This window comes from Danio rerio, chromosome 4 (genome assembly GCF_049306965.1).
Source record: "Danio rerio strain Tuebingen ecotype United States chromosome 4, GRCz12tu, whole genome shotgun sequence".
NCBI lineage: Eukaryota > Metazoa > Chordata > Actinopteri > Cypriniformes > Danionidae > Danio > Danio rerio.
The window spans coordinates 65,135,001-65,161,095 of record NC_133179.1 but is presented as its reverse complement, the minus strand read 5'-3'; the positions used below and the strand labels follow the sequence as shown (position 1 = coordinate 65,161,095).

At 37.0% G+C, this 26,095-nt stretch overlaps 3 protein-coding genes, 14 non-coding genes and 1 pseudogene across 20 annotated transcripts in view; 2 read left to right on the top strand and 16 right to left on the bottom strand.

Annotated features, from left to right (window-relative positions):
* Window positions 1-9,927, bottom strand: part of LOC108183709 (uncharacterized) — a 32,714-nt gene extending 22,787 nt beyond the window's left edge. For both annotated transcript variants that reach the window (XM_017355632.4, XM_073948757.1), the window contains exons 1-2: window positions 9,885-9,927; window positions 5,287-5,436 (exon numbers count right to left, since the gene is read on the bottom strand). In XM_017355632.4, the coding sequence (XP_017211121.3) occupies window positions 5,287-5,371 (85 nt within the window). In that variant the 5' untranslated portion in view covers window positions 5,372-5,436; window positions 9,885-9,927. The remainder of the gene's footprint in view (window positions 1-5,286; window positions 5,437-9,884) is intronic.
* znf1069 (zinc finger protein 1069) overlaps window positions 1-26,095 on the top strand; it is a 616,019-nt gene that overhangs the window by 206,000 nt on the left and 383,924 nt on the right. The window lies entirely within an intron of this gene.
* Window positions 1-26,095, top strand: part of LOC110439389 (NACHT, LRR and PYD domains-containing protein 3) — a 440,964-nt gene that overhangs the window by 374,821 nt on the left and 40,048 nt on the right. The window lies entirely within an intron of this gene.
* Window positions 17,351-26,095, bottom strand: part of LOC108183309 (uncharacterized) — a 29,370-nt pseudogene continuing 20,625 nt past the window's right edge.
* trnal-aag (transfer RNA leucine (anticodon AAG)) lies at window positions 19,019-19,099 on the bottom strand. The gene has a single exon. It is a non-coding gene; the product is annotated as a tRNA-Leu (tRNA).
* trnal-aag (transfer RNA leucine (anticodon AAG)) lies at window positions 19,763-19,843 on the bottom strand. The gene has a single exon. It is a non-coding gene; the product is annotated as a tRNA-Leu (tRNA).
* Window positions 20,047-20,130, bottom strand: trnal-aag (transfer RNA leucine (anticodon AAG)). Its single transcript has one exon. It is a non-coding gene; the product is annotated as a tRNA-Leu (tRNA).
* trnal-uag (transfer RNA leucine (anticodon UAG)) lies at window positions 20,791-20,872 on the bottom strand. The gene has a single exon. It is a non-coding gene; the product is annotated as a tRNA-Leu (tRNA).
* On the bottom strand, window positions 21,076-21,157 carry trnal-aag (transfer RNA leucine (anticodon AAG)). Its single transcript has one exon. It is a non-coding gene; the product is annotated as a tRNA-Leu (tRNA).
* trnal-uag (transfer RNA leucine (anticodon UAG)) lies at window positions 21,819-21,900 on the bottom strand. The gene has a single exon. It is a non-coding gene; the product is annotated as a tRNA-Leu (tRNA).
* trnal-aag (transfer RNA leucine (anticodon AAG)) lies at window positions 22,104-22,185 on the bottom strand. The gene has a single exon. It is a non-coding gene; the product is annotated as a tRNA-Leu (tRNA).
* On the bottom strand, window positions 22,851-22,932 carry trnal-uag (transfer RNA leucine (anticodon UAG)). The gene has a single exon. It is a non-coding gene; the product is annotated as a tRNA-Leu (tRNA).
* Window positions 23,136-23,217, bottom strand: trnal-aag (transfer RNA leucine (anticodon AAG)). Its single transcript has one exon. It is a non-coding gene; the product is annotated as a tRNA-Leu (tRNA).
* On the bottom strand, window positions 23,879-23,960 carry trnal-uag (transfer RNA leucine (anticodon UAG)). Its single transcript has one exon. It is a non-coding gene; the product is annotated as a tRNA-Leu (tRNA).
* trnal-aag (transfer RNA leucine (anticodon AAG)) lies at window positions 24,164-24,245 on the bottom strand. Its single transcript has one exon. It is a non-coding gene; the product is annotated as a tRNA-Leu (tRNA).
* On the bottom strand, window positions 24,909-24,990 carry trnal-uag (transfer RNA leucine (anticodon UAG)). The gene has a single exon. It is a non-coding gene; the product is annotated as a tRNA-Leu (tRNA).
* Window positions 25,194-25,275, bottom strand: trnal-aag (transfer RNA leucine (anticodon AAG)). The gene has a single exon. It is a non-coding gene; the product is annotated as a tRNA-Leu (tRNA).
* Window positions 25,937-26,018, bottom strand: trnal-uag (transfer RNA leucine (anticodon UAG)). Its single transcript has one exon. It is a non-coding gene; the product is annotated as a tRNA-Leu (tRNA).

The following is a 26,095-nucleotide window of genomic DNA, read 5'->3' as shown; positions in this document are numbered from 1 at the left end:
AAATATAGCCTTGATGAACTGAATAGTTTTCCTTAAACATTTTAAAAATTACCGTAAATATATATACAGATTTATTAGCCCCCTTTTGTTTTTTGTTTTTAAAATATTTCCTAAATGATGTTTAACAAAGCAAAGAGATGTTGATATTTTGTCTGATAATATTTTTTCCTCTGAACAAAATCTTATTTGTTTTATTTTGGCTAGAATAAAAACATTTTTTAACCATTTTAAGGTAAAATTTATTAGCCTCTTAAGCTAATTGATTTTCAGACTCTCTACAGAACAAACCATCATTATACAATAACTAGCCTAATTACCCTAACCTGCCTAGTTACCCTAATTACCCTAGTGAAGCCTTTAAATGTCACTTTAAGCTGTATAGAAGTGTCTTGAAGAATATCTAGTCTAATATTATTTACCGTCATCATGACAAAGATAAAATAAATCAGTTATTAGAGATGAGTTATTAAAACTATTATGTTTAGAAATGTGCTGAGAAAATCTGTTCTCTGTTAAATAGAAATTGGGGAAAAAAATAAACAGGGGTGCTAATAATTTAGGGGGACTAATAATTCTGAAATCAACTGTGTGTGTGTGTGTGTGTGTATACACACACACACACACACACACACACACACACACACGCACATTCAAATAGCGATTAACTTCTTTTTTTTTTTTTGGTGGGGCCAGTGAAAATTTGGGCAGGGCAAGTAAAAATCAGAACCACTGGCCCGATCGGGCCAGTAGAAAAAATCCTTAGCGTTGAACCCTGTGAGCACTGCTTAGTTTAAACCCTCGCTATTGTAACGCATATAAATACATACACTAATATTTGCTGGTAGGAAAAATCTATTTGTTCACTTCTGTTATTTATACTTTAATGATTGTGCATTTCAATTTTTTTCTTCCACTTAACTGCAAATTTGAATAAAAACTGGATAAAGAGCACACAAACATGCTAACAGTAATAGGTACTGTACACTGTTATAGGTCAATGATGCTAATATTCGGCACAAATCCATCAGTTTCTTAGGTTATTAGATTATTTTATAATTTCACCTCTCCTGCTGTGCATGAACTATGCTGTTGAATATTCAGCGTATGAGGTGGCTAGACTAACCTTGCTTCAATTTTGATAAAATTATTTTCTAATCAGTTGCTATTATGTTGTGAATATACCCCTGTAATGTATACTGCAGTCCTCTTTTGTCTGGCTTTCTCAGATATCTCACCTGTTTGCCAAAAATGACTAATTAAATCCTTGGGAATGTCTGACACCAGCGCATACACACTGTAATAGATGTGCCAGGCATGAAAGCTTGACAGGCGTAGCAACAGTAACTAAGGAGGGCGAGGCTTAGCGAAGGGTTATTCCAAGAATGTTGATATGGTTTCTTTCTTGCTTTACTATTTATTAACAATACACAAAAAACTAAAAGGTTAAGGTAAATTCTTTAATAAATTCTAGTGTTTTTGAGTATTATACTTGTTGTATACTTGTATTATACTTATGTTTTAGGCTAGTATTATTTACCACTTGTTAATTAATGCTTCATAATACAGTAGTATTACCAATAGTGAACAGATAAAATAATACAAAGTGTAGTTTTACTACAGTAAAGTGTAGTGATTTGTAGTATAAAATACCCTATATTGTAAAATAATACAGCACTGGGTAATTTGTTTATATTACACTTGTGTTACCATAGCAACTATAGTATTACCACAACTGATCAATTGAAGTTCTTTACTGTAGTAGGCTACTGTTCAAAACACAGTACATGCCAATATGCGTGTTCAGGGGCCCTGTGGCACAGCTTTCCTCAAAATGAAGAGGATGACATGGAAAATGTCCTCCACAATCTCATCAGTAAAGTGGAAGCCAGCAGACACTAGTTTACTTTATTTTAGCTGCCATGATAAAATGAGATTGATAGTGAGATTTATTTGAAGAGTGAATAGTACAGTAGGCTATAATACCTTATCAAGTGTTTCCTTATTTTTATCAAAGTTACATTTCTGCTTGCATTAGTTTTTGTTTAAATGCTTTTAAAATAAAATGTATTTTTTACATCCAACATCTATTCCAGGGGTGCCTTATAGTGGTGTAAACCCCTTTACAAGGGGTGTTTCCCCTGTGTAAACTCTAGCCACCCCTGTGGCCAACCCGATATGATTTTGCTGTTGACATTATTTATTTAAATCTACTTACATAAATGCAATACAATGCAATATTTCAATAAATAAATAGCAGCCACTAAATTATTGTGGATTGATTGGTGCCACTGACGTAGCTGGCCTCTTCTGGCCCCCCTTAAGCAAATTTTCAGGGGGGCACCACTGGTCTATTCTCTTTAAGTGTTTGAAACTGAAAATATCTCATCATATAAAACAACCAAAAATGTTATGGTTTATTAGATTAAACATTTAATATGTAAGTCTATTTTAGTATTTTGGTTATTGTTATTAAACAGTGCAGCAATATGAATCATATCAAAAAGCATGAAAGGAAGAGGGAACACGACACAAATTGTGAGTTTGCATATAATCTCTGAGAGCGCGAGAGAAAATTTGAGAACTCGCAATCAGTTTTGTCCACAAACAGAGGAAATCGGTGCACGAGCATCACACAAGGTAGAGAGCAAAGCTCTTCAACGTTATGTGAAGAAAACAACGTTATTGTTTGTATGAAGTAGCCTACTTCATTAACAATATGTGCTACCATTTTACATTGCTGCTAGACAGATTTGCAACTCCATCTCTTTATCACACACGAGATTCAATTGACAAAATTCCAATTTCACTCAATTTAACTTTGCAGCATATACAGGAGTTGGTCTACTGCTACCACATTGAGGTTATGTAATTTTGGTTAATCACAAGTTGATCACCGAAGACATAATATAGCACAACTAAACTTAATGAATTAGACAGCAGGAGACCTGCAATTTCTGTGTGATGTGAGGCAAAATGGAGTCTTTTTTTGGTGGAACTCGTTCTTGTGCATTATGCTGTGGAGACGAGACGCAGCACTGTTCAGTACTTTTTCAGAAAATTTGTATTTTTATATATCTGAGCAATGTTCTTTAATAAAAAAAGGTTTGTTTAATTAATACAGATCTTACAACCATACCTAATCTGTATATATTTTATTTTTCTGTTAAAAAGACTCGAAAAGACTCGAAAATCAAACTGCAGGACTTTGGACTTGACTTGAGACTTGTTGCCTTTGACTCGGGACTTGACTCGGGACTTGCCTGTCTTGACTCGGGACTTGACTCGGGACTTGAGGGCAATGAATTGAGACTTACTTGTGACTTGCCAAACAATGACTTGGTCCCACCTCTGGCACGTACAGCTAATTTCTTTATACAGTATGTTAGTTTGTTTCATTCTACTGTCTGTATATTTAAACATGTAAATTAATAAACAACTTTACCTGCTTTAAGCTTTGAGATTCTTTCTCTTTATCAATGATAATAACAACTTTGATGGAGTCAGATTAATTACAATAAAGTCAGATAAATAATGGATTTAAACACGCCATCCTTCAACTGCTTTCTGTTTCCGATTATTGGTTCAGAATAGCAGCGTAAGCTCCAAACCTTACAGCTATGTTTCCATCCAAAAATGCCAATTAAATTAATTTGCAAAACTGGAATATCGCATAAAAAATATGCAAATAAATAAGTGTTGTCGGGCGACGAGGAGGCACAGTAGGTGGTGCTCTCGCCTCACAGCAAGAAGGTTGCTGGTTCGAGCCTCAGCTGGGTCAGTTGGCATTTCTGTGTGGAGTTTGCATGTTCTCTCCGAGCTGGCATGGGTTTTCTCTGGGTGCTCCGGTTTCCCCCACAATATCAAAGACAAGCAGCATTACACTGTTTAAAGGATCTAAAAATGTATTCTTTAAAAAGCAAAAAGATTCCAATAGCGGCGCCTGCTGATACGTGAAGAATATGGTCAATATTGATGAACTTAACAACATCATATAGTTTAGAAAACTGTACAATGTTTTATAATAATTAATTATTTTAGTGTCCATTTCATTCAGCATATTTAAAATTAGGGGCATCCACGTTTTCTGACATACTTTAAATCAGGGTTTCTACAGGTGTCACCAAGTTAAATTTAAGAGTTTTAAAGACATTTTTAAGACCATTATGAATGAAATTTTAGACCAAGGAATTTTTCAAATGGCCCAGACGAAAAGGTTTTTATTTTTGTCCTATCAAAAAATGTTTTATATAAAATATTTAATAATACAGTAATAAATCAAAACTAATAATAACATTAAAATATTTTAGATATTTCTTAGCAAAATATCTTAAATATTGTGTAAAAACAAGAGAGCTCGACTTGGATCCACACACGTTTTTCCAAAATAAACTTTCTTTAAAATAAAAAAAAACTAATTACCAAAGGTTTTAAAAGTTTTAAAAACTATAATAAACTAAATCCATGCACAACAATCTGTCCAGGTGGATATCCTCAGCAGTCTTTACCATTATGATAAATAGAGTTAAAATGACCTTTTTAAATAAAAGTTGAAAGTTTTATGGAGATGGATTGTTGGTGATTGTATGGGTTTTGACCAAATTGGGTAACAAAACATGAACACAGGAAAATGAAGACTTGTTTAAAAAAGATTTAAGACCTACAGCATAACGTTTCAGTAAATTTAAGACTTTTTAGGGCCAAATTTTAGATTTTGGAATTTAAGACATTTTAAGACTCCGCGGAAACCCTGTTTAAACACAATAGCCCTGATAAGTAGTTATTATAATAAAGATTTAATTCTAACTCTGATACAATCTGTGAGAACTAGTAACAACTACTAGAAACAAGTTTAAACCCATAAAGAAGTCGATGAAAAAAGGGAATTGTGATCAACCTGACATATGCAAATGGAAAGTACCAAGCCAATACTATCACTGTGATAGCAGATATCTTCTATGAGAATACTGTAGGTCAAATATTCTCAGCTCAGTTAAACTTTTTTTAATTTATTGTTATTTATTTTATATAGCGCCAGTGCTCAAGGGCGCTCTACACACAGTAGGAGAACAAGAAAAGCAATAACCTTAAGAAGGTACAGAAAATGGGAGACTAATAATACAAAAAATAATGACTAAAGACAAGAGAACAAGTAACAAAAGAAACTCATTCTTGTCTTTCAATAAGTGCTTATGTGCATTTAGGAGAACTAGGCAGCACACTCAGGGCTGCAAGAATGATTTAATTTAGTACTCTTATTATTAAAATATATATAATATAAAATATAACCTGTTTGTTCCTGCAGATCTTCCTGTTTGACTGTGAATGTTTCTTCAATCTTCACATCTTCACTCTCCTCTTTAATAAACGCCATCTTTATAACAGTGTGTAGATCAGTCGCTTTAGCAGGAGTTTTTCTCTGTGTTTGGACACTCTATTCTGTTTAAAATGAACAAAACAATGAACAGAAACAAAATAACTTCTCTTCAACACTTGCTTCAACAGTTTCTTTATATGAGAGTGATTGACAAAAATAAATCAGGTAAGTCCGAGCAAGAAACAATAGCCACAAACAAATGACCTGATAAAAACTAGTCCTCCATTTCTTATGTATATATATATATATATATATATATATATATATATATATATATATATATATATATATATATATATATATATATATATGAGCAATTCCATGAAAATGTCAACCTTATCATGAAAAAATAAACTTTTGACCAAAATAACAAAACCTATTTAAATTTGCTCATTAAGGTCTATATTTAATTGTAATGATGTGCTCTTGTTGAATTTTTAAGGAAATTGGTTTGTTTATCCATGAAATATGACGATTGTGCCAATGGTAAATTTCATTATAATCCAACCACATTTCGTGCTTTAGAATAAGGGATTAAAGACTCACCTTTTCCATGCTTTATGTTAACAGTAATCATTCTGCAGAAGGATTGGAGTCTGTAGTATAAATAATTATCCTTACTTTTTCATAACATTACTGCCCTTTTGATTTATGAGCTACATATTTAAGACATCACGCAGCTTCGGTCACGTGTCACGTCCGTAACGATTTAATGAAAAAGTTTATATTGTGGAATAAATATTATAACAAATAAAATGAAACTTTGTATACAAAGCCAAAATATGTCCATACTAATTATGATCGCCAACTCATCTCAGGTCTTTGCTTTAAACAACCACAATTTTGCGTTACGGACGTGACCATTTTTGAACTCCTTATTAATATAAGCCAATGACTAGCGGATATTTGTTCATTATGATGATGCATTACAATTACTGACTTACATTACATAACATCCATATGTTATATCAAGAATTGAACATTTCATTTAACTATAAACCACTTTAGTAACATTTCAGAAATAAATGTTTAATAAGAAAACAACATTTTACATATTGCCATAATTGGCGCATAATCTTGGTGTTTTTGCGATGCAGCACCTTGTTTTGAAGCACTTCTTGTTTCTTTTGTAGATAGGGTAACTGACTGTCAAATAATAGATCAAATAGTTGAGATATAATTTATGCCAAACTAGGAATGCTGATTTCGATTCATTTTGCCAACCAACAACCGCTGGTTAACCGAATATTAACCGTTAACAGATTAATATCAAAATATTATTTAATAAAAAAAATTGACGTGCCTATTTTGTCTGACACATTAAATATTGCATTTTAAAATACTGATTTAGGTTATTTTAACATGCGAACAGCATACAGAACGAGCATCTTCACGCACCTGCAGTGTTTTTTAGCAGCATAGAAAAACTGAATAAACTAACAAAAAATAAATAAATAAATAAATCCTGCTCTAGATCTTTTTCACCTAAATGACAAATTAAGATTACAAAACGAAAACATTATCTGAATCCATTTTAAGAACCGGCATAGGCTGTTTGTCCAAACGTGTTTTTTCCGTCAGTTAAATATTAGGCTACCTCAATAGATTGCTTTACGAAAAAAAAATGCATTCAATTAATGCTTCGCTGTTATAATATTACAAAACCTGTCAACATTTTTAATAGAAGTCATTAGTTTAAAAATTATATCTTAATTATGATTATGACTTAACCTATTTCCTCCGTCTTACTTGCGGTTCATGTGCGCACGCGCTGCCTATAGTGAAAGATAACAATGAACCATAAGGCTTTGAACCTATACATTTTGTAAAGTATAGGCTAAGCATATAACAATTTTGTTATTTACATGTGATACTGCATTAATTTGCATACATGTTTTATAAGCTGTAAAATGAAAGCATCAGTTTGGTGCGAAGTTATCATAAAATATTTGTCTTTGTTTAATTTGTAGATTGGGCTATTTAAAATGTATATAAGAACTATTAATAACTGTTATTTTCCAAGTGGAAAAAAGGGTGGTTTGTTGATTATAGTCTGCACTAAATCATGAATATGCCTATTTGAGTTTATGACGCGGCTCCAGGCAGCACAGACGACCAGCATCAGCGCTGGTTCGTCAACTCCTGTGTCAAACTGTGGCCAGAATATCCTTCTTTCATTTTGCTTTTTTGGCAAAAAACATCTGTAAGCACGTGTGTTTGCACGTGTTACTGTCATGTGAGTTAACAAATATGTGTTGCTCATAGAAGCCGATCACAACGAACGCGCTTCTTCATTGCAGAGACGTGAGGCGCTCCGCAATGCATTTTATGTTAACAAGAAGAAAAGAAGCACGGTGCTCTTTTGAATGTCACTATAGATAGCAACTGAATCAGCTGGTCTATTGTGCGCGAGTGTTGCTGTCAATGTTTTCATAATTGAATTTTTTAAATAACATTATGAAATTCAAGATTTGTAAAGTCATACAACTTTGGATGACTTAAAAACAGCGACCACAAGTCTCTCCGTCATCAAAAAGTTCGCCGTAGTCATCTTGACACTGCTGTCACCTCCAAGGAAACCCCGCCTCTGCTTTCGTTTGATTGAAGAATGAAAGACGCCACTGAGGTAACATGCTTTTCTTTTGGAGTGCACAAAGCGCGCAATGACAAAACGTGAGGCGCGCAAGGCGCAAAATCTATAACCTCCATGCATTTGGTCTTTTCCCACTGCTCAAGATGCGCACGCCGCGGGTCAGGCCACAGCGGAGTTTTCATTTCATGCAGAGCATAAATATGTTTTTTTATTTCATTAGTTAAATAACTATTTATAAAGATAAATTTATCAAAGCGACACAATTCATTTTCCAAGCCCTTTATCCAAAATCTAAGCACTTTCAAAGCTTGAAAATTGGCTATAGCCTACACTAAAATTGAAACATTTTCAAAGATTTCCAGCACCCGGCAAATGCGCTTGAGTGCTTATTAAAATTATTTTAATAAGAATAAGAATAAAATCTTGATATTGATCTAAGCTTTAACTACATTATATGAGTATTAAATTAGTTAGAAAATTGATAGGACCTGCAGCTGTAAATATTTAATTCAATATTTTACACAATCGGTTATAAACTATAGCCTAAAAATATAAACATTATAGTCATCCATCGTACATGCCTACAACCAATGACTATTTTTCTATGCTTGTTTAACATAGCCTACACAAAACCTTTCTAAAGTTTTAAAGTTTTCTCTCTCACCCTGGTGCGTATGAACTTTTTGCAACCTGTCCTGAAGTGACTGCCGACGAGAAAAAGAAAGCAAGCGCGAGTGGAGAAATTAAATTATTTATTCCATCAACTAACACGTTAACTAGAATAAACTAAAATAAACTGTCAAATATAATATTGCCATATCTGTGACAAAACTAGATTTTAAATATTCTCCACGTAGACACGGTCTTGCGCAACAGTCGGGCAATGATTTAATTCAGGTTTGTCTGGAAACACTAACTTTAGGAGCCTGCTATAGGCCCATTATAGCTGATTATGTTTATTATCAATTCTATATTATTCAGAGTATAAAACCACCATGTTAGCATGCAACATTGTTACCGAATTGAGTTTTGAACATTCGAACGTGCGTTAACCTTTAAACGCTAAAGTTTATTGGTTTACACACCCAACAGATATCCACAAATAGGTCTTTGGTCAAGTTTTGAAAGCATTTATCTGATTTTCATAATGTGTCAACTGTCAATTTCACAGCAGTCACGTCCGTAACGAAGACAAGTCACGTCCGTAACGATAGTTTTTCCTCAATAATGCAAAAATGAAAAACTAAATAAAATTAATTATATATGTTCCATGCAGAGCCAACCCTTATTTTTTGACTGTTATATATTTTTTTGGCTTCTGCATTTTCATTCACAGAATTTTCACAAAGTATGTCAACTCACAAAACTCATGTCTTTTTTTTGTCACGTCCGTAACGCATTCATTTTGCCGTCATTTTAAATATAAAACACCTGCATAGACTGATATTTTTTGATGCCTGAACTCCATGGTCAAGGGGTAAGAAAAATATAAACATATATTTCAATATACTGTTAACATATACCTTCTCTGAGAATATACGTTTAATTTTTTTACTGCAAATGTCACGTCCATAACGCTGGAATCAGCCATATATATATATATATATATATATATATATATATATATATATATATATATATATATATATATATATATATATATATATATATATATATATATAGATAGATAGAATATTGTATACTTATATTAGAATGACATTATGCTAGTAAACAAATAAAACCTTCATTAAAACACATTTCTGTTGTTCAAACAATAGCCCTCGATTACTGTTATTAAAATAGTACTTTGTTGTATAAAGGATTAAAATAATAGTCAACCGCAGGTATATAATATCGAAAGGAAAACCTGATACTTTAATCAATCGGTTTATATTTGTGTAAAGTTGTGAAACAAACCTTCCTCCAGTTGAACCGCAGCGCGGAAGCGGCGCAGCCTTATGACGTCACACAACACGCCAAAATAAAAGTCTTTTTTGTTCAGCTTTTTTGCCACTTACTGTTGCAGTCAGGACATGATAAATTTCACACTCCTTTTCACATCTCACATAACATATCTGCTCTCTCTCTTTCAAATACATAGACATTCAGTATTTGAAGTTGATCAAAACTTTTAATCCAAACATTTTTACACAATTTTGAAAAACTTGTTTAATCTACTAAGTATAAGTGTTTTTTTTTATTATTGTTGCAAAATGTTTACATCACAAAACGGAACAATCAACATCGCAAGGCATATTTACCATTACAAATATATAAAATAAATTAAAATTGTTACAACTGCAACAAGGAGCAAGGAGCAGTACAAAAGATCTACATCAAAGGACAAACAAAATATTCTAACAATAAATATTATGAAAATGAAGTACAGAGAGCTTCAGTTATTTTACTTTGGTTTCTGAAATATTTGAGGCTTTGAGCCAATTTCTTTACCTCAGAAAGAAAACATCTAAAAGAGGGTCTGCACTTTTTCCACTTACAGCAATAAATTTGATATTTACCCATTAGTAAAATAAAGTTCACAACATCAGAGAAAGAACAATGTAAATCAGCTTTGTAAAATAAAATATCTTTTAGAACAATAGGGGGGACTGAAATCATCTTTAATGAAAGCCAAGTATGGATGTCAAACCAGAATTTAAAAGTAAATTCACAAGAAAAACATAAGTGACCGAGTGTTTCTGGAGCAGAAGCTACACTTGTCAACATCAAAGTTAATGGTATACCCTGATTAAAATTATGTAACGAGTTTCCTTAACCTCAGGTGCTACAGGATATTTAAGAGAAAAGGTAAAAGCTTTGTCCTCTACTAAGGATTTAACAACTCCTAGATGATAACACCTAAATTCACCCATTATAAGGCATGTTGTAAATAAGCTTGTTGTTATATTTACTATCAAAAATATCAACACTGATATTTTTAAAGACGGAAGAAAAGTTACAAGTGTACAAGGGGATCAAAATAATTACTTTGAATTAACCTAAACAAAGCAATAGGTGTTTAGCCTCACAAATTTCAATATAACCTTTATCTGTGATTTTAACTCTATATTTATTTAATAATCTGTTATGAGATATTAGCAGTCCATTTTTGTCTAACAAATCATTAATAAATATAATGCCTTTATTGTACCAGTCACTTTTAAACAATGATTTTCTGTTAATATTAACAGCCCTTTTATTCCAAAGAGTGTATTTATGAGGGGAAAATTATGGGTAAATATAATTTTCCAAAAAAATAGTACTTGCTTATAAAAATTAGACAGCTTCAAAGGAAGTTTTGAACAATCATAATCATATCTTAATACAAATTCAAGGCCACCATTTTTTTAAACAAATTATTTGGGATATGATGCCATATTAAATAAGGTTTAGCTAAACACTCCTTCAATCATTTAACTCTAAAAGTGCCATGAAGACATTCAAAATCAATTGCTTTTAAACCTCTATATTCATACTCTTTGACCATATGATTCTTACGTAAATGTGATTTTTTTTTTCCAAATAAATTTAAATAATATTGAATTTATAGATTTAACTATTTTTTGGAGGAGTATATAAAGGATAGGTTAAATATATAATTTTAAATAATCCCAGTCAAAAGAATTTTACCCAATATGGAAAGGTCTCTAGCTAGTGTTGTGGAAAGTTGCGCTGGATCTCGACAAACATCTTCTAAGTTTCAAAAAAGAGGCTGAGGTCTTCGAAGTTCTCAAGTTGAAGCAGTTTATTGTTACAGCAGAGTTGGTCGATCGATCTCTCTCCTCCCAATGTTCAAAAACTCACAGTTTATATAGTTTTTTCCCATAGTCATCATGACATGTCGTATAGCATCACGCAATTTCCCGGCTCCAATAGTATCCTAGCTTTTTAATTAATGGCTCTATGTTTTTCTGTTTTTACATATCTTAAGGTCATATAGCATGTGCTTACAATCATGTGTTTGCACATGATCATGTTGATCCATACTTTCTAAATGATTCTCCTTATGTATGCTATTTTGTCGAGGGTTGTTTTTGTCTTGGTCAATACATACTTTTGTCTAAATGTATTGCATATGCGGTCTGAATGTTCTCACTTCACCGCATAACCTGCCATGTCTCAAGGCCGTAAGGCCCTCAATTATAAGGCCCTGCATGCCTGTGTGTTTTCCTCTGCATTTTAATAGTAATCTATATTTTAATAGTGGCAGATTATATAGTGATTACATAATAAAAGTATATGTAAAATTTCTATATGCATCAGAAATTCTCCTATACTAGCCAATGATTTAGGGATTTTTCCAATCCTTTCCATTTTAATATTAACATTTGCACATTCTCTATTAACATAATTTTGAAGATGGTAACTCCCAAGTATTTAACTTCCTCTTTTACTAGAATACCCACTAATTCTCTTAAAGTACAATTCTGAATAGTTAATATTCCACATTTTCTTAGATTTAAGGGGAATTCAGAAGCTTTAGGAAACAGAAATTTTGTCAAGAGTAAAGAGAGCAACTCCATATTTTTAAAAATAATAGAGTGTCATCAGCAAACTGACTTAAACTAAAAGTCCTACCAAGTATATCAATACCTAAAGTGTACTCTGAATTTTTAAAATATAATGACATTAGTTCAACAGCTATATTAAAAAGTAAAGGTGAGATGGAACATCCTTGATGGATTAATCTTTTTAAGTGTACTCTAGAAGATTAGGGATTTACTACTGAATATATCAGTATAGAACATGGAAATTACCCTACAAAAGCTCGGACCAAACCCAAAAGTTTCTAAAGACTTTCTAAAGACAAAAAAAGCATGCTGAAGGGTATCAAATACCTTGAAAAAGTCTAAAAATAGAAATAAACTTGTCTGAGGAATTAAATACCTATAATCGAGCATATCAACTATCAGTCTGAATACTTCTCCCTTTAATGAAAGCTGATTGTGTTTACTAAGTATCTTGCCTACACCTTTTTTTGAGTCTATTAGCAAATAGATGAGAAAGCAATTTAAAATCATTGAACAAAAGAGTTATGGGTCTCCAATTGTCTAAAAATAATTTGTCTTTGCTTGGCTTTGGAACTAAAATGATTAAATTCTGCTTCATAGAAGTTGATAGTTCTGCTTTGTCTTTAATTTCCTTAAGTGCTTCAAAAACTAAAAATCTTATCTCTGGCCAAAAATGTTAATAAAACTCAACTGTAATTCCGTGTATGCCTGGGATTTTCCATTGGACATTTTAGAAATAGCAACATCAAGTTCAGAAATAACAATGTCAGATTCCATCATTTCACGGAAGCTGTCATAATAAGAACTTTATCTTTTAAAAAGGAAAAGAAAAAGTCACAATCACTCTCATTAAATTTTGATTTATATAATAACATGAATAGATGTGATCATCAATCAAAGTTTTCTCTTCACTTACATTGTTATTTATGCTACGTTTATTAATAGTTTTTGAAGCTTGCCTATGCTTTACTAAATTAAAAAAGTATGAAGAATTTTTCTCCCCCTCCTCTATCCATTTCACTCTAGATTGTAAAGCTCCTTTAGCTTTCTCTGTATAATAGTAATCCAACTCTGATGGCAAAATACGAAGTTCATTTTGTTTTATATCTCCAAGAAAATCTTTATCACCAAGGTCATTTAATCTAGATAAAACTGTTAACTGTCTTTTTTTCCTAACAGAGGAAAACAATAGCTCATTACAGCAGATCAAGCCATTTTTTAACTCGATTTATTTTCAATTTGAGTAAAGCATGTGGCAAAAGAAAAAGAAAACCAAACAGCAAATAGGGAGAAAAGCATTTGCCAAATGCTTATTTAAAAAGCTGTTTAAAATGTGTTTTGTGATTTATTAATACAATTTTTACTGTTTGATAAATCAGCCTTTAAAACATGGATTAAATAATAATACAGTAATAAAAGTGTCTATTTATTTATACATTTTAAATGTTTTTGTTTTATTGCTTAATTAAATTACTTTTAAAAACACAATTTAAGCATATCTATTTATTTGTCCATTAAAATTGTGATTTATTTATGTACATTTTTATGCTGGTCGAAGCAGTGGCGCAGTAGGTAGTGCTGTCCCCTCACAGAAAGAAGGTCGCTGGTTCGAGCCTCGGTTCAGTTGGCGTTTCTGTGTGGAGTTTGCATGTTCTCCCTGCATTCGCGTGGGTTTAATCCGAGTGCTCCGGTTTCCCCCACAGTCCAAAGACATGCGGTACAGGTGAATTGGATAGGCTAAATTGTCCATAGTGTATAAGTGTGTGTGTAAATGTGTGTGTGTGGATGTTTCCCAGAGATGGGTTGCAGCTGGAAGGGCATCCGCTGTGTAAAAACTTGCTGGATAAGTTGGCGGTTCATTCCGCTGTGGTGACCCCGGATTAATATAGGGACTAAGCTGACAAGAAAATGAAGACATTTTTATGCTTCAATAATTAAGTTGATCATTTGAGTCTTTGTTTTTCTAACTAGCACTCTTGTACGGTGGCCGGGAAGTGCAAAACAACATTACAAAGTTTGAAACACCTTTACAAAGCTCGAGACAAATTTACATTTTAAAAAACATCTTTACTTATCATCAGACACAATTACATAGGAAAAACAATTTTACCAAGGACGAAACAAATTTACATTTTAGAAAACAAATTAACATGACGCAAAACACTGAACAAATTTACAATTACAGATTCCCTTTGGAAAGGGAATGTACCACACCCCGGAAGTGACGTAGAATGTACCACACACTGGTAGTGAACCGGAATGTAACACACACACTGGAAAATATTAACAATATCCAGCTTGTGTGTGACTTCGTTGACAGGTTTCCACAAGTCTACAACTATAAAAATCACGGTTTGACTAACTGTGATAAAACATATTAGAGCTATTCTAAGAAAATATCAGCGTGAGAGTGCATAGAAACATGTAAATGCAAGTACATGGAAACAATTCAAGCACGGCACATGTTGACTGATAAGATACCAAAACCGATTTCAGAACCTTTTGACTTGGGTTCGAATCCAGTTGATGTCAATTATAATTATTTCTTTAAATCAATTTTGGTTAATGCTGTTCTGCCACACAAATATTAAATCAACAATGATACAATGACACCAAGTAATAAGAATCTTTATTTGGTATGGGCATGTTACTGTGAAAAAGTGACGAATCTGCCAATCTGCAAACATGCATAGTTTACACAAGTGAAAGGGAGCCTCAGTTAACACGGACACCAGTTAAACCATAACACAGGCTTCCTTCAGTTTACTGTTAAGAGTCCTCAAGCAGAGGTTTACGCTGTGTAACTTGTTCAAATAGATTATAATCACATTTGATTTTTTCACTTGAAATGACAATCTTTTTGCTAAATTAAAATTATTCAACCCATTCTTTAAACAGGGTTTTGCTTGTCACCCTAAAGAGTTTAAAACAATAATTAATATTATCCCTAAAAACATCACAGTATTGATCAGAGGTTTTCTTTCACACTATTCTGTAATGTTCTCTCTTCCATCTTTATTTTTTAGAGATCCAAAATGTAATAATAAGTTTTAAAGGAATATTCTTATTCAAAGGCTTCATCCTAATCAGCTCAGACCTCATTTATTTTTAAAGATTTTAATTCACAGGAATTAAATTCAATTCTCCCCAAAATTAAAGAACTTCAGTTTAAATGATTAATGATGTGTATCCATCAAAAGAATTCCTGAGACTAAAAGTTGATAATAAGGAGAACTTGTCAATTTTGTGAAAGTCATATTGAAAACACTGAGCATGTTTTCTATAATTGCATATATTCATGTCTCATGTCAATATCCATGTAAACCCTTTTTGCAGTAAACAAGTTAAATTTAATGTGACTAAAGAAAATTGTACACAGCATTAAGTAGTTAATAACCGTTTATGCTTTGCAAAAAATTCTTCATTCATAAATATATAAATTTATAAATGTTGGTTTTTAAACCTTTTAAAGGGTGACAATGAGATTTATAGACCCATACTAGTTTAAAAAAAACTATCATTTTTCAGTTTTATTTTGCCCACCTAACATTGCTGTTAGTAATAGTAGTCACACACACACATATGTGTGTGTATATATATATATATATATATATATATATATATATATATATATATATATATATATATATATATATATATATATATACATGTGTGTGTGACTACTATTACTAACAGCAATGTTAGGTGGGAAACCCAGTATCAGATTACTGAAGCACTTCAGCTATCTGTTCATTCAAATTATATATATATATATATATATATATATATATATATATATATATATATATATATATATATATAAATATATATTATATATATATATATATATATATATATATATATATATATATATATATATATATATATATAGAATTTGAATAAACGGATAGCTGAAGTGCTTCAGTAGTCTCTGTTGAGTACTGGAATTAGCATGTAAGCTAACAAATCACTCATATTCTCATTCACAATAGAGATACTGGGCTTCCCATACACAGATTTATTTTAGTAATGTGGGAGTTTTCACATGAACATCTCTTCAAAGGTAACCAGTTGTTTACAGAAAGTTTAATTGTCTTCATGAGGAAAACTTTTTTATTTTCTAAAATCAGTCCATCAAAATAAATGTGTTGTGTTTTGAAACCAAAGTCTTCATTTGTTACCCACAACTCATCAAGATTTGATCAAGTCAAAATCTCATAATCTGACACAAATCTGATCTGTGGTAACTGGCAAATGGCATTGTGTAGTCTGAACAGGGCTTTATGGAGTCTGCATCAGTCTCTCACTGTCACTGCAAGTTCACACCGGCCAACTTTTATTCACCAACAAGTTTTGTGAAACTGCAGACAAAAGCCCAAAATTGGAGGCAAATCTGTTTGTTCAAGGGAGTAAAAATCAAACAGTGTGAACGATCAAAAACACAATCTAAGGGTGTAGGACAGTTTTCTCTGCATCTCCCCAAACATTTTCTCCTCCCTAATCTTTCTAATTCTCTTTTCAGAGCCGATCATTTGATTGCAGTGTGCAATGTGCACAAATTTGGTTCTCAGTTCATAATAACTTGAAACACATATAGAGTTATTTTGCTTCATTGCAGCCCTGTAGAAACTCTCACAATCTGGTACATCTTCACCCCTCTTCAGTTATTGTGTTTAAATCTTCAGGTTCAAAGGGTTTCATTCCAGTAACTTGAGATGTATTCAAGAGTTTACACTTGTCCCGAGATGCTATCCCGGGAAAGCCTTAAGCTCCGCTGGACAAGGCCTCATTTTTTCTCTCCATTGTGAAGCTTCATGTGATTGATGAGGCTTCTTTTATGTTTAAAGACATTTCCACACTCACTGCATCGAAAACGCTCTCCTAAGTGAGTCTTCATGTGTTGCTTAATGGAGTCTTTGCACTCTTTCCACAATGATCACATGTGGTTCCAGTGTGACCATTCATGTGGTTCATGAGGCTAGCTTTGGTTGTGAAGCTCTTTCCACAATGAGCACATGCAAACGGCTTCTGTCCGGTGTGACTTATCATGTGGTGTTTGAGTGAGCCTGTATGTGGGAAACTTTTACCACACTCTGTGCATGTGTAAGGTTTCTCTCCAGTGTGAATCCTCATGTGGATGGTAAGGTTTTGTTTTTGAGAAAAACATTTCCTACACTGTGTGCAAATAAAGCTTCTCTCTCCATTGTGAGTTCTCATGTGGGTTTCAAGATTGCCATTTTGCTTACAACTCTTTCCACACTGAGGGCAAGAGTAGAGCCTCTCCCCAGAGTGAATTCTTCTGTGCACTGCCAAGTTTCCTGTAGAATAGAAGCTTTTTCCACACTGTTGGCATGTGTACGGCCTCTCTCCAGTGTGAATTCTCATGTGCACTGTTAAGTTTCCTGTATTATAGAAGCTTTTTTTCCACACTGTTTGCAGGTGTAAGGTTTCTTTCTAGTGTGAACATCAAGGTTTGGCTTTTGACAGAAACTCTTTCTACTCTGTTTACAGCTGTAATTACACCTAGACTTGGATTTCCGAGATCTTCCACGTGATAAAGTCTTTTTAGTGAGTGTGGGTTTTTCATCAGTCGTTATTTCTTGTTGTTTCTCTTCCATTTCATTCCATTGATGTGTCTCTTCTTTCAGCACTATCAGGTCTTCAAAAAAGAACAAAAAAGTGAACTTTAGTATAAAGGCTTGAAGTGGCAAGCATGAAATGGATGTTTACCCTAAATATGAAAATGAGCTTACCATTTACTCTCCATCATGTGGTTTTAAACATTTCCTGTCTTCTGGAACACAAAGTAAGCCAGCATTTTTATCACTATACCTTATTTAGTGAAGGAAAGTAAATGGTGAGGCTATTTTCATTTCTGTGTCAGAAAGTCATACCAACACTGACTCACATAATCAACGCATCTCTTGACTCTGGTTTATTCCCCACTGTATTACTACTGTAATTGTGAATCTTTACTGTTCCTGTTTCAATAGGGTGCTCTTGCTAAAAGGAGCAATGGCAGAGAGAGACTTCCAGTGCAGACTTTAAGATGCTGCAATCTAATCGTGAGAAAGACACTTGCTCCTGAGCAGATTCGAGCTTGGGGATGTGTTGCTGTCACACCAACGAGTCTGCCATGAGTTCCAAAGAACACATTATACTGACTAGTTGCCAACTTAAATGTACTCTCTCACTTCCAGCGTTCACTGAGAATGCACACACACTCAAGCAGTTTGGCCTTGTTTAAAACCACATCTGGCAGTGGTGGGATTCAAACCCACACCGCCGAAGAGACTGGAGCCTAAATCCAGCACATTAGCACCTCGGCCACGCTACCCTAGATGTATCCATGCAGTGGTCCCTTTTCTGCCTAATTTTACGGAAGCAGAACAGCAGAGAAGACGCAGAGCTTCCTAGTGAAGCCTTTCAACTTTGGCCAAGGAGTCTACATTTGGATGTGAGTGGAAGCATGCAGTATCTCTTTGCAAGTCTGTTTGCTCAAGCAGAGAGGTCATTCTCAAGCATCCTAAAAGGACTGCCTGGCAGCAGTGGGATTCGAACCCACGCCCCGAAGAGACTGGAGCCTTAATCCAGCGCCTTAGACAGCTTGGCCACGCTACCTTACAAAGCTGCTTTACCTGAGCAGTTTCGACACCAACTTGTTTCAAGTAGCGCAACAGCTCTGGGAAATCAGTTCAATTTAGCCATGCCTAGCTGGAGCTCCTCCACAAAGAAAGAGACCTCCTTAATACCAGCTTAGGAAGCACTCCCACCTTCCTGTCAACCACAGTTCTGTCTCTATTTGAGCACACCTCAAGGCATTTAAAGTCTTCTCCTTACGGCAGCCAGCTGCGATGCATTTAAGCACCTAATTACAAGGTAACTGTTATTTTACAAAAGAGTGAAAGTTACTGATTCCATCACAGCAGACCCCACATTGTTGTTGTTATTATATTCAAATCCAGTTATAGAGTATTACTACTCTAATTGTGAATCTTTACTGTTCCTGTTTCAATAGGGTGCTCTTGCTAAAAGGAGCAATGGCAGAGAGAGACTTCCAGTGCAGACTTTGTTAAGATGCTGCACTCTAATCGTGGGAAAGACACTTGCTCCTGAGCAGATTCGAGCTTGGGGATGTGTTGCTCTCACACCAACGAGTCTGCCGTGAGTTTCAAAGAACACATTATACTGACTAGTTGATGACTTAAATTTACTCTCTTACTTCCAGCGTTCACTGCGAACGCTCACACACTCAAGCAGTTTGGCCGTGTTTAAAACCACATCTGGCAGCGGTGGGATTTGAACCCACGCCCCGAAGAGACTGGAGCCTTAATCCAGCACCTTAGACCCCTCGGCCATGCTACCCTCGATGAATTCATGCAGTGGTCCCTTTTCTGCCCAATTTTACGGAAGCAGAACAGCAGAGAGGACGCAGAGCTTCCTGATGAAGCCCTTCAACTTTGGCCAAGGAGTCTACATTTGGATGTGAGCGGAAGCATGCAGTATCTCTTCGCAAGTCTGTTTGCTCAAGCAGAGAGGTCATTCTCAAGCATCCTAAAAGGACTGCCTGGCAGCGGTGGGATTCGAACCCACACCCCCGAAGAGACTGGAGCCTTAATCCAGCGCCTTAGAGACCGCTCGGCCACGCTACCTCACAAAGCTGCTTTCCCTGAGCAGTTTCGACACCAACTTGTTTCAAGTAGCACAACATCTCTGGGAAATCAGTTCAATTTAGCCATGCCTAGCTGGAGCTCCTCCACAAAGAAAGAGACCTCCTTAATACCAGCTTAGGAAGCACTCCCGCCTTCCTGTCAACCACAGTTCTGTCTCTATTTGAGAACACCTCAAGGCATTTAAAGTCTTCTCCTTACGGCAGCCAGCTGCGATGCATTTAAGCACCTGATTACAAGGTAACTGTTATTTCACAAAAGAGTGAAAGTTACTGATTCCATCACAGCAGACCCCACATTGTTGTTGTTATTATATTCAAATCCAGTTATAGAGTATTACTACTCTAATTGTGAATCTTTACTGTTCCTGTTTCAATAGGGTGCTCTTGCTAAAAGGAGCAATGGCAAAGAGAGACTTCCAGTGCAGACTTTGTTAAGATGCTGCAATCTAATTGTGGGAAAGACACTTGCTCCTGAGCAGATTCGAGCTTGGGGATGTGTTGCTGTCACACCGAGTCTGCCGTGAGTTTCAAAGAACACATTATACTGACTAGTTGACGACTTAAATTTACTCTCTCACTTCCAGCGTTCACTGAGAACGCTCACACACTCAAGCAGTTTGGCCGTGTTTAAAACCACATCTGGCAGCGGTGGGATTCGAACCCACGCCCCCGAAGAGACTGGAGCCTAAATCCAGCGCCTTAGACCCCTCGGTCACGCTACCCTCGATGAATTCATGCAGTGGTCCCTTTTTTGCCCAATTTTACGGAAGCAGAACAGCAGAGAGGACGCAGAGCTTCCTAGTGAAGCCCTTCAACTTTGGCCAAGGAGTCTACATTTGGATGTGAGCGGAAGCATGCAGTATCTCTTCGCAAGTCTGTTTGCTCAAGCAGAGAGGTCATTCTCAAGCATCCTAAAAGGGCTGCCTGGCAGCGGTGGGATTCAAACCCACGCCCCCGAAGAGACTGGAGCCTTAATCCAGCGCCTTAGACCGCTCGGCCACACTACCTTACAAAGCTGCTTTCCCTGAGCAGTTTCGACACCAACTTGTTTCAAGTAGCACAACAGCACTGGGAAATCAATTCAATTTAGCCATGCCTTGCTGGAGCTCCTCCACAAAGAAAAAGAGCTCCTTAATACCAGCTTAGGAAGCACTCCCACCTTCCTGTCAACCACAGTTCTGTCTCTATTTGAGCCCTACTCAAGGCATTTGAAGTCTTCTCCTAACGGCAGCCAGCTGCGATGCATTTAAACCTGATTACAAGGTAACTGTTATTTCACAAAAGAGTGAAAGTTACTGATTCCATCACAGCAGACCCCACATTGTTGTTGTTATTATATTCAAATCCAGTTATAGAGTATTACTACTCTAATTGTGAATCTTTACTGTTCCTGTTTCAATAGGGTGCTCTTGCTAAAAGGAGCAATGGCAAAGAGAGACTTCCAGTGCAGACTTTGTTAAGATGCTGCAATCTAATTGTGGGAAAGACACTTGCTCCTGAGCAGATTCGAGCTTGGGGATGTGTTGCTGTCACACCAACGAGTCTGCCGTGAGATTCAAAGAACACATTATACTGACTAGTTGCCAACTTAAATGTACTCTCTCACTTCCAGCGTTCACTGAGAATGCACACACACTCAAGCAGTTTGGCCTTGTTTAAAACCACACCTGGCAGCGGTGGGATTCGAACCCACGCCCCCAAAGAGACTGGAGCCTAAATCCAGCGCCTTAGACCCCTCGGCCACGCTACCCTCGATGAATTCATGCAGTGGTCCATTTTCTGCCCAATTTTACGGAAGCAGAACAGCAGAGAGGACGCAGAGCTTCCTAGTGAAGCCCTTCAACTTTGGCCAAGGAGTCTACATTTGGATGTGAGCGGAAGCATGCAGTATCTCTTCGCAAGTCTGTTTGCTCAAGCAGAGAGGTCATTCTCAAGCATCCTAAAAGGACTGCCTGGCAGCGGTGGGATTCGAACCCACGCCCCCGAAGAGACTGGAGCCTTAATCCAGCACCTTAGACCGCTCGGCCACGCTACCTTACAAAGCTGCTTTCCCTGAGCAGTTTCGACACCAACTTGTTTCAAGTAGCGCAACAGCTCTGGGAAATCAGTTCAATTTAGCCATGCCTAGCTGGAGCTCCTCCACAAAGAAAGAGACCTCCTTAATACCAGCTTAGGAAGCACTCCCGCCTTCCTGTCAACCACAGTTCTGTCTCTATTTGAGCACACCTCAAGGCATTTAAAGTCTTCTCCTTACGACAGCTAGCTGCGATGCATTTAAGCACCTGATTACAAGGTAACTGTTATTTCACAAAAGAGTGAAAGTTACTGATTCCATCACAGCAGACCCCACATTGTTGTTGTTATTATATTCAAATCCAGTTATAGAGTATTACTACTCTAATTGTGAATCTTTACTGTTCCTGTTTCAATAGGGTACTCTTGCTAAAAGGAGCAATGGCAAAGAGAGACTTCCAGTGCAGACTTTGTTAAGATGCTGCAATCTAATTGTGGGAAAGACACTTGCTCCTGAGCAGATTCGAGCTTGGCGATGTGTTGCTGTCACACCAACGAGTCTGCCGTGAGTTTCAAAGAACACATTATACTGACTAGTTGACGACTTAAATTTACTCTGTCACTTCCAGCGTTCACTGCGAACGCTCACACACACTCAAGCAGTTTGGCCTTGTTTAAAACCACACCTGGCAGCGGTGGGATTCGAACCCACGCCCCCGAAGAGACTGGAGTCTAAATCCAGCGCCTTAGACCCCTCGGCCACGCTACCCTCGATGAATTCATGCAGTGGTCCCTTTTCTGCCCAATTTTACCGAAGCAGAACAGCAGAGAGGACGCAGAGCTTCCTAGTGAAGCCCTTCAACTTTGGCCAAGGAGTCTACATTTGGATGTGAGCGGAAGCATGCAGTATCTCTTCGCAAGTCTGTTTGCTCAAGCAGAGAGGTCATTCTCAAGCATCCTAAAAGGACTGCCTGGCAGCGGTGGGATTCGAACCCACGACCCCGAAGAGACTGGAGCCTTAATCCAGCGCCTTAGACCGCTCGGCCACGCTACCTTACAAAGCTGCTTTCCCTGAGCAGTTTCGACACCAACTTGTTTCAAGTAGCGCAACAGCTCTGGGAAATCAGTTCAATTTAGCCATGCCTAGCTGGAGCTCCTCCACAAAGAAAGAGACCTCCTTAATACCAGCTTAGGAAGCACTCCCACCTTCCTGTCAACCACAGTTCTGTCTCTATTTGAGCCCTACTCAAGGCATTTGAAGTCTTCTCCTAACGGCAGCCAGCTGCGATGCATTTAAACCTGATTACAAGGTAACTGTTATTTCACAAAAGAGTGAAAGTTACTGATTCCATCACAGCAGACCCCACATTGTTGTTGTTATTATATTCAAATCCAGTTATAGAGTATTACTACTCTAATTGTGAATCTTTACTGTTCCTGTTTCAATAGGGTGCTCTTGCTAAAAGGAGCAATGGCAAAGAGAGACTTCCAGTGCAGACTTTGTTAAGATGCTGCAATCTAATTGTGGGAAAGACACTTGCTCCTGAGCAGATTCGAGCTTGGGGATGTGTTGCTGTCACACCAACGAGTCTGCCGTGAGATTCAAAGAACACATTATACTGACTAGTTGCCAACTTAAATGTACTCTCTCACTTCCAGCGTTCACTGAGAATGCACACACACTCAAGCAGTTTGGCCTTGTTTAAAACCACACCTGGCAGCGGTGGGATTCGAACCCACGCCCCCGAAGAGACTGGAGCCTAAATCCAGCGCCTTAGACCCCTCGGCCACGCTACCCTCGATGAATTCATGCAGTGGTCCATTTTCTGCCCAATTTTACGGAAGCAGAACAGCAGAGAGGACGCAGAGCTTCCTAGTGAAGCCCTTCAACTTTGGCCAAGGAGTCTACATTTGGATGTGAGCGGAAGCATGCAGTATCTCTTCGCAAGTCTGTTTGCTCAAGCAGAGAGGTCATTCTCAAGCATCCTAAAAGGACTGCCTGGCAGCGGTGGGATTCGAACCCACGCCCCCGAAGAGACTGGAGCCTTAATCCAGCACCTTAGACCGCTCGGCCACGCTACCTTACAAAGCTGCTTTCCCTGAGCAGTTTCGACACCAACTTGTTTCAAGTAGCGCAACAGCTCTGGGAAATCAGTTCAATTTAGCCATGCCTAGCTGGAGCTCCTCCACAAAGAAAGAGACCTCCTTAATACCAGCTTAGGAAGCACTCCCGCCTTCCTGTCAACCACAGTTCTGTCTCTATTTGAGCACACCTCAAGGCATTTAAAGTCTTCTCCTTACGACAGCCAGCTGCGATGCATTTAAGCACCTGATTACAAGGTAACTGTTATTTCACAAAAGAGTGAAAGTTACTGATTCCATCACAGCAGACCCCACATTGTTGTTGTTATTATATTCAAATCCAGTTATAGAGTATTACTACTCTAATTGTGAATCTTTACTGTTCCTGTTTCAATAGGGTGCTCTTGCTAAAAGGAGCAATGGCAAAGAGAGACTTCCAGTGCAGACTTTGTTAAGATGCTGCAATCTAATTGTGGGAAAGACACTTGCTCCTGAGCAGATTCGAGCTTGGGGATGTGTTGCTGTCACACCAACGAGTCTGCCGTGAGTTTCAAAGAACACATTATACTGACTAGTTGACGACTTAAATTTACTCTGTCACTTCCAGCGTTCACTGCGAACGCTCACACACTCAAGCAGTTTGGCCGTGTTTAAAACCACATCTGGCAGCGGTGGGATTCGAACCCACGCCCCCGAAGAGACTGGAGCCTAATTCCAGCGCCTTAGACCCCTCGGCCACGCTACCCTCGATAAATTCATGCAGTGGTCCCTTTTCTGCCCAATTTTACCGAAGCAGAACAGCAGAGAGGACGCAGAGCTTCCTAGTGAAGCCCTTCAACTTTGGCCAAGGAGTCTACATTTGGATGTGAGCGGAAGCATGCAGTATCTCTTCGCAAGTCTGTTTGCTCAAGCAGAGAGGTCATTCTCAAGCATCCTAAAAGGACTGCCTGGCAGCGGTGGGATTCGAACCCACGACCCCGAAGAGACTGGAGCCTTAATCCAGCGCCTTAGACCGCTCGGCCACGCTACCTTACAAAGCTGCTTTCCCTGAGCAGTTTCGACACCAACTTGTTTCAAGTAGCGCAACAGCTCTGGGAAATCAGTTCAATTTAGCCATGCCTAGCTGGAGCTCCTCCACAAAGAAAGAGACCTCCTTAATACCAGCTTAGGAAGCACTCCCACCTTCCTGTCAACCACAGTTCTGTCTCTATTTGAGCCCTACTCAAGGCATTTGAAGTCTTCTCCTAACGGCAGCCAGCTGCGATGCATTTAAACCTGATTACAAGGTAACTGTTATTTCACAAAAGAGTAAAAGTTACTGATTCCATCACAGCAGACCCCACATTGTTGTTGTTATTATATTCAAATCCAGTTATAGAGTATTACTACTCTAATTGTGAATCTTTACTGTTCCTGTTTCAATAGGGTGCTCTTGCTAAAAGGAGCAATGGCAAAGAGAGACTTCCAGTGCAGACTTTGTTAAGATGCTGCAATCTAATTGTGGGAAAGACACTTGCTCCTGAGCAGATTCGAGCTTGGGGATGTGTTGCTGTCACACCAACGAGTCTGCCGTGAGATTCAAAGAACACATTATACTGACTAGTTGCCAACTTAAATGTACTCTCTCACTTCCAGCGTTCACTGAGAATGCACACACACTCAAGCAGTTTGGCCTTGTTTAAAACCACACCTGGCAGCGGTGGGATTCGAACCCACGCCCCCGAAGAGACTGGAGCCTAAATCCAGCGCCTTAGACCCCTCGGCCACGCTACCCTCGATGAATTCATGCAGTGGTCCATTTTCTGCCCAATTTTGCGGAAGCAGAACAGCAGAGAGGACGCAGAGCTTCC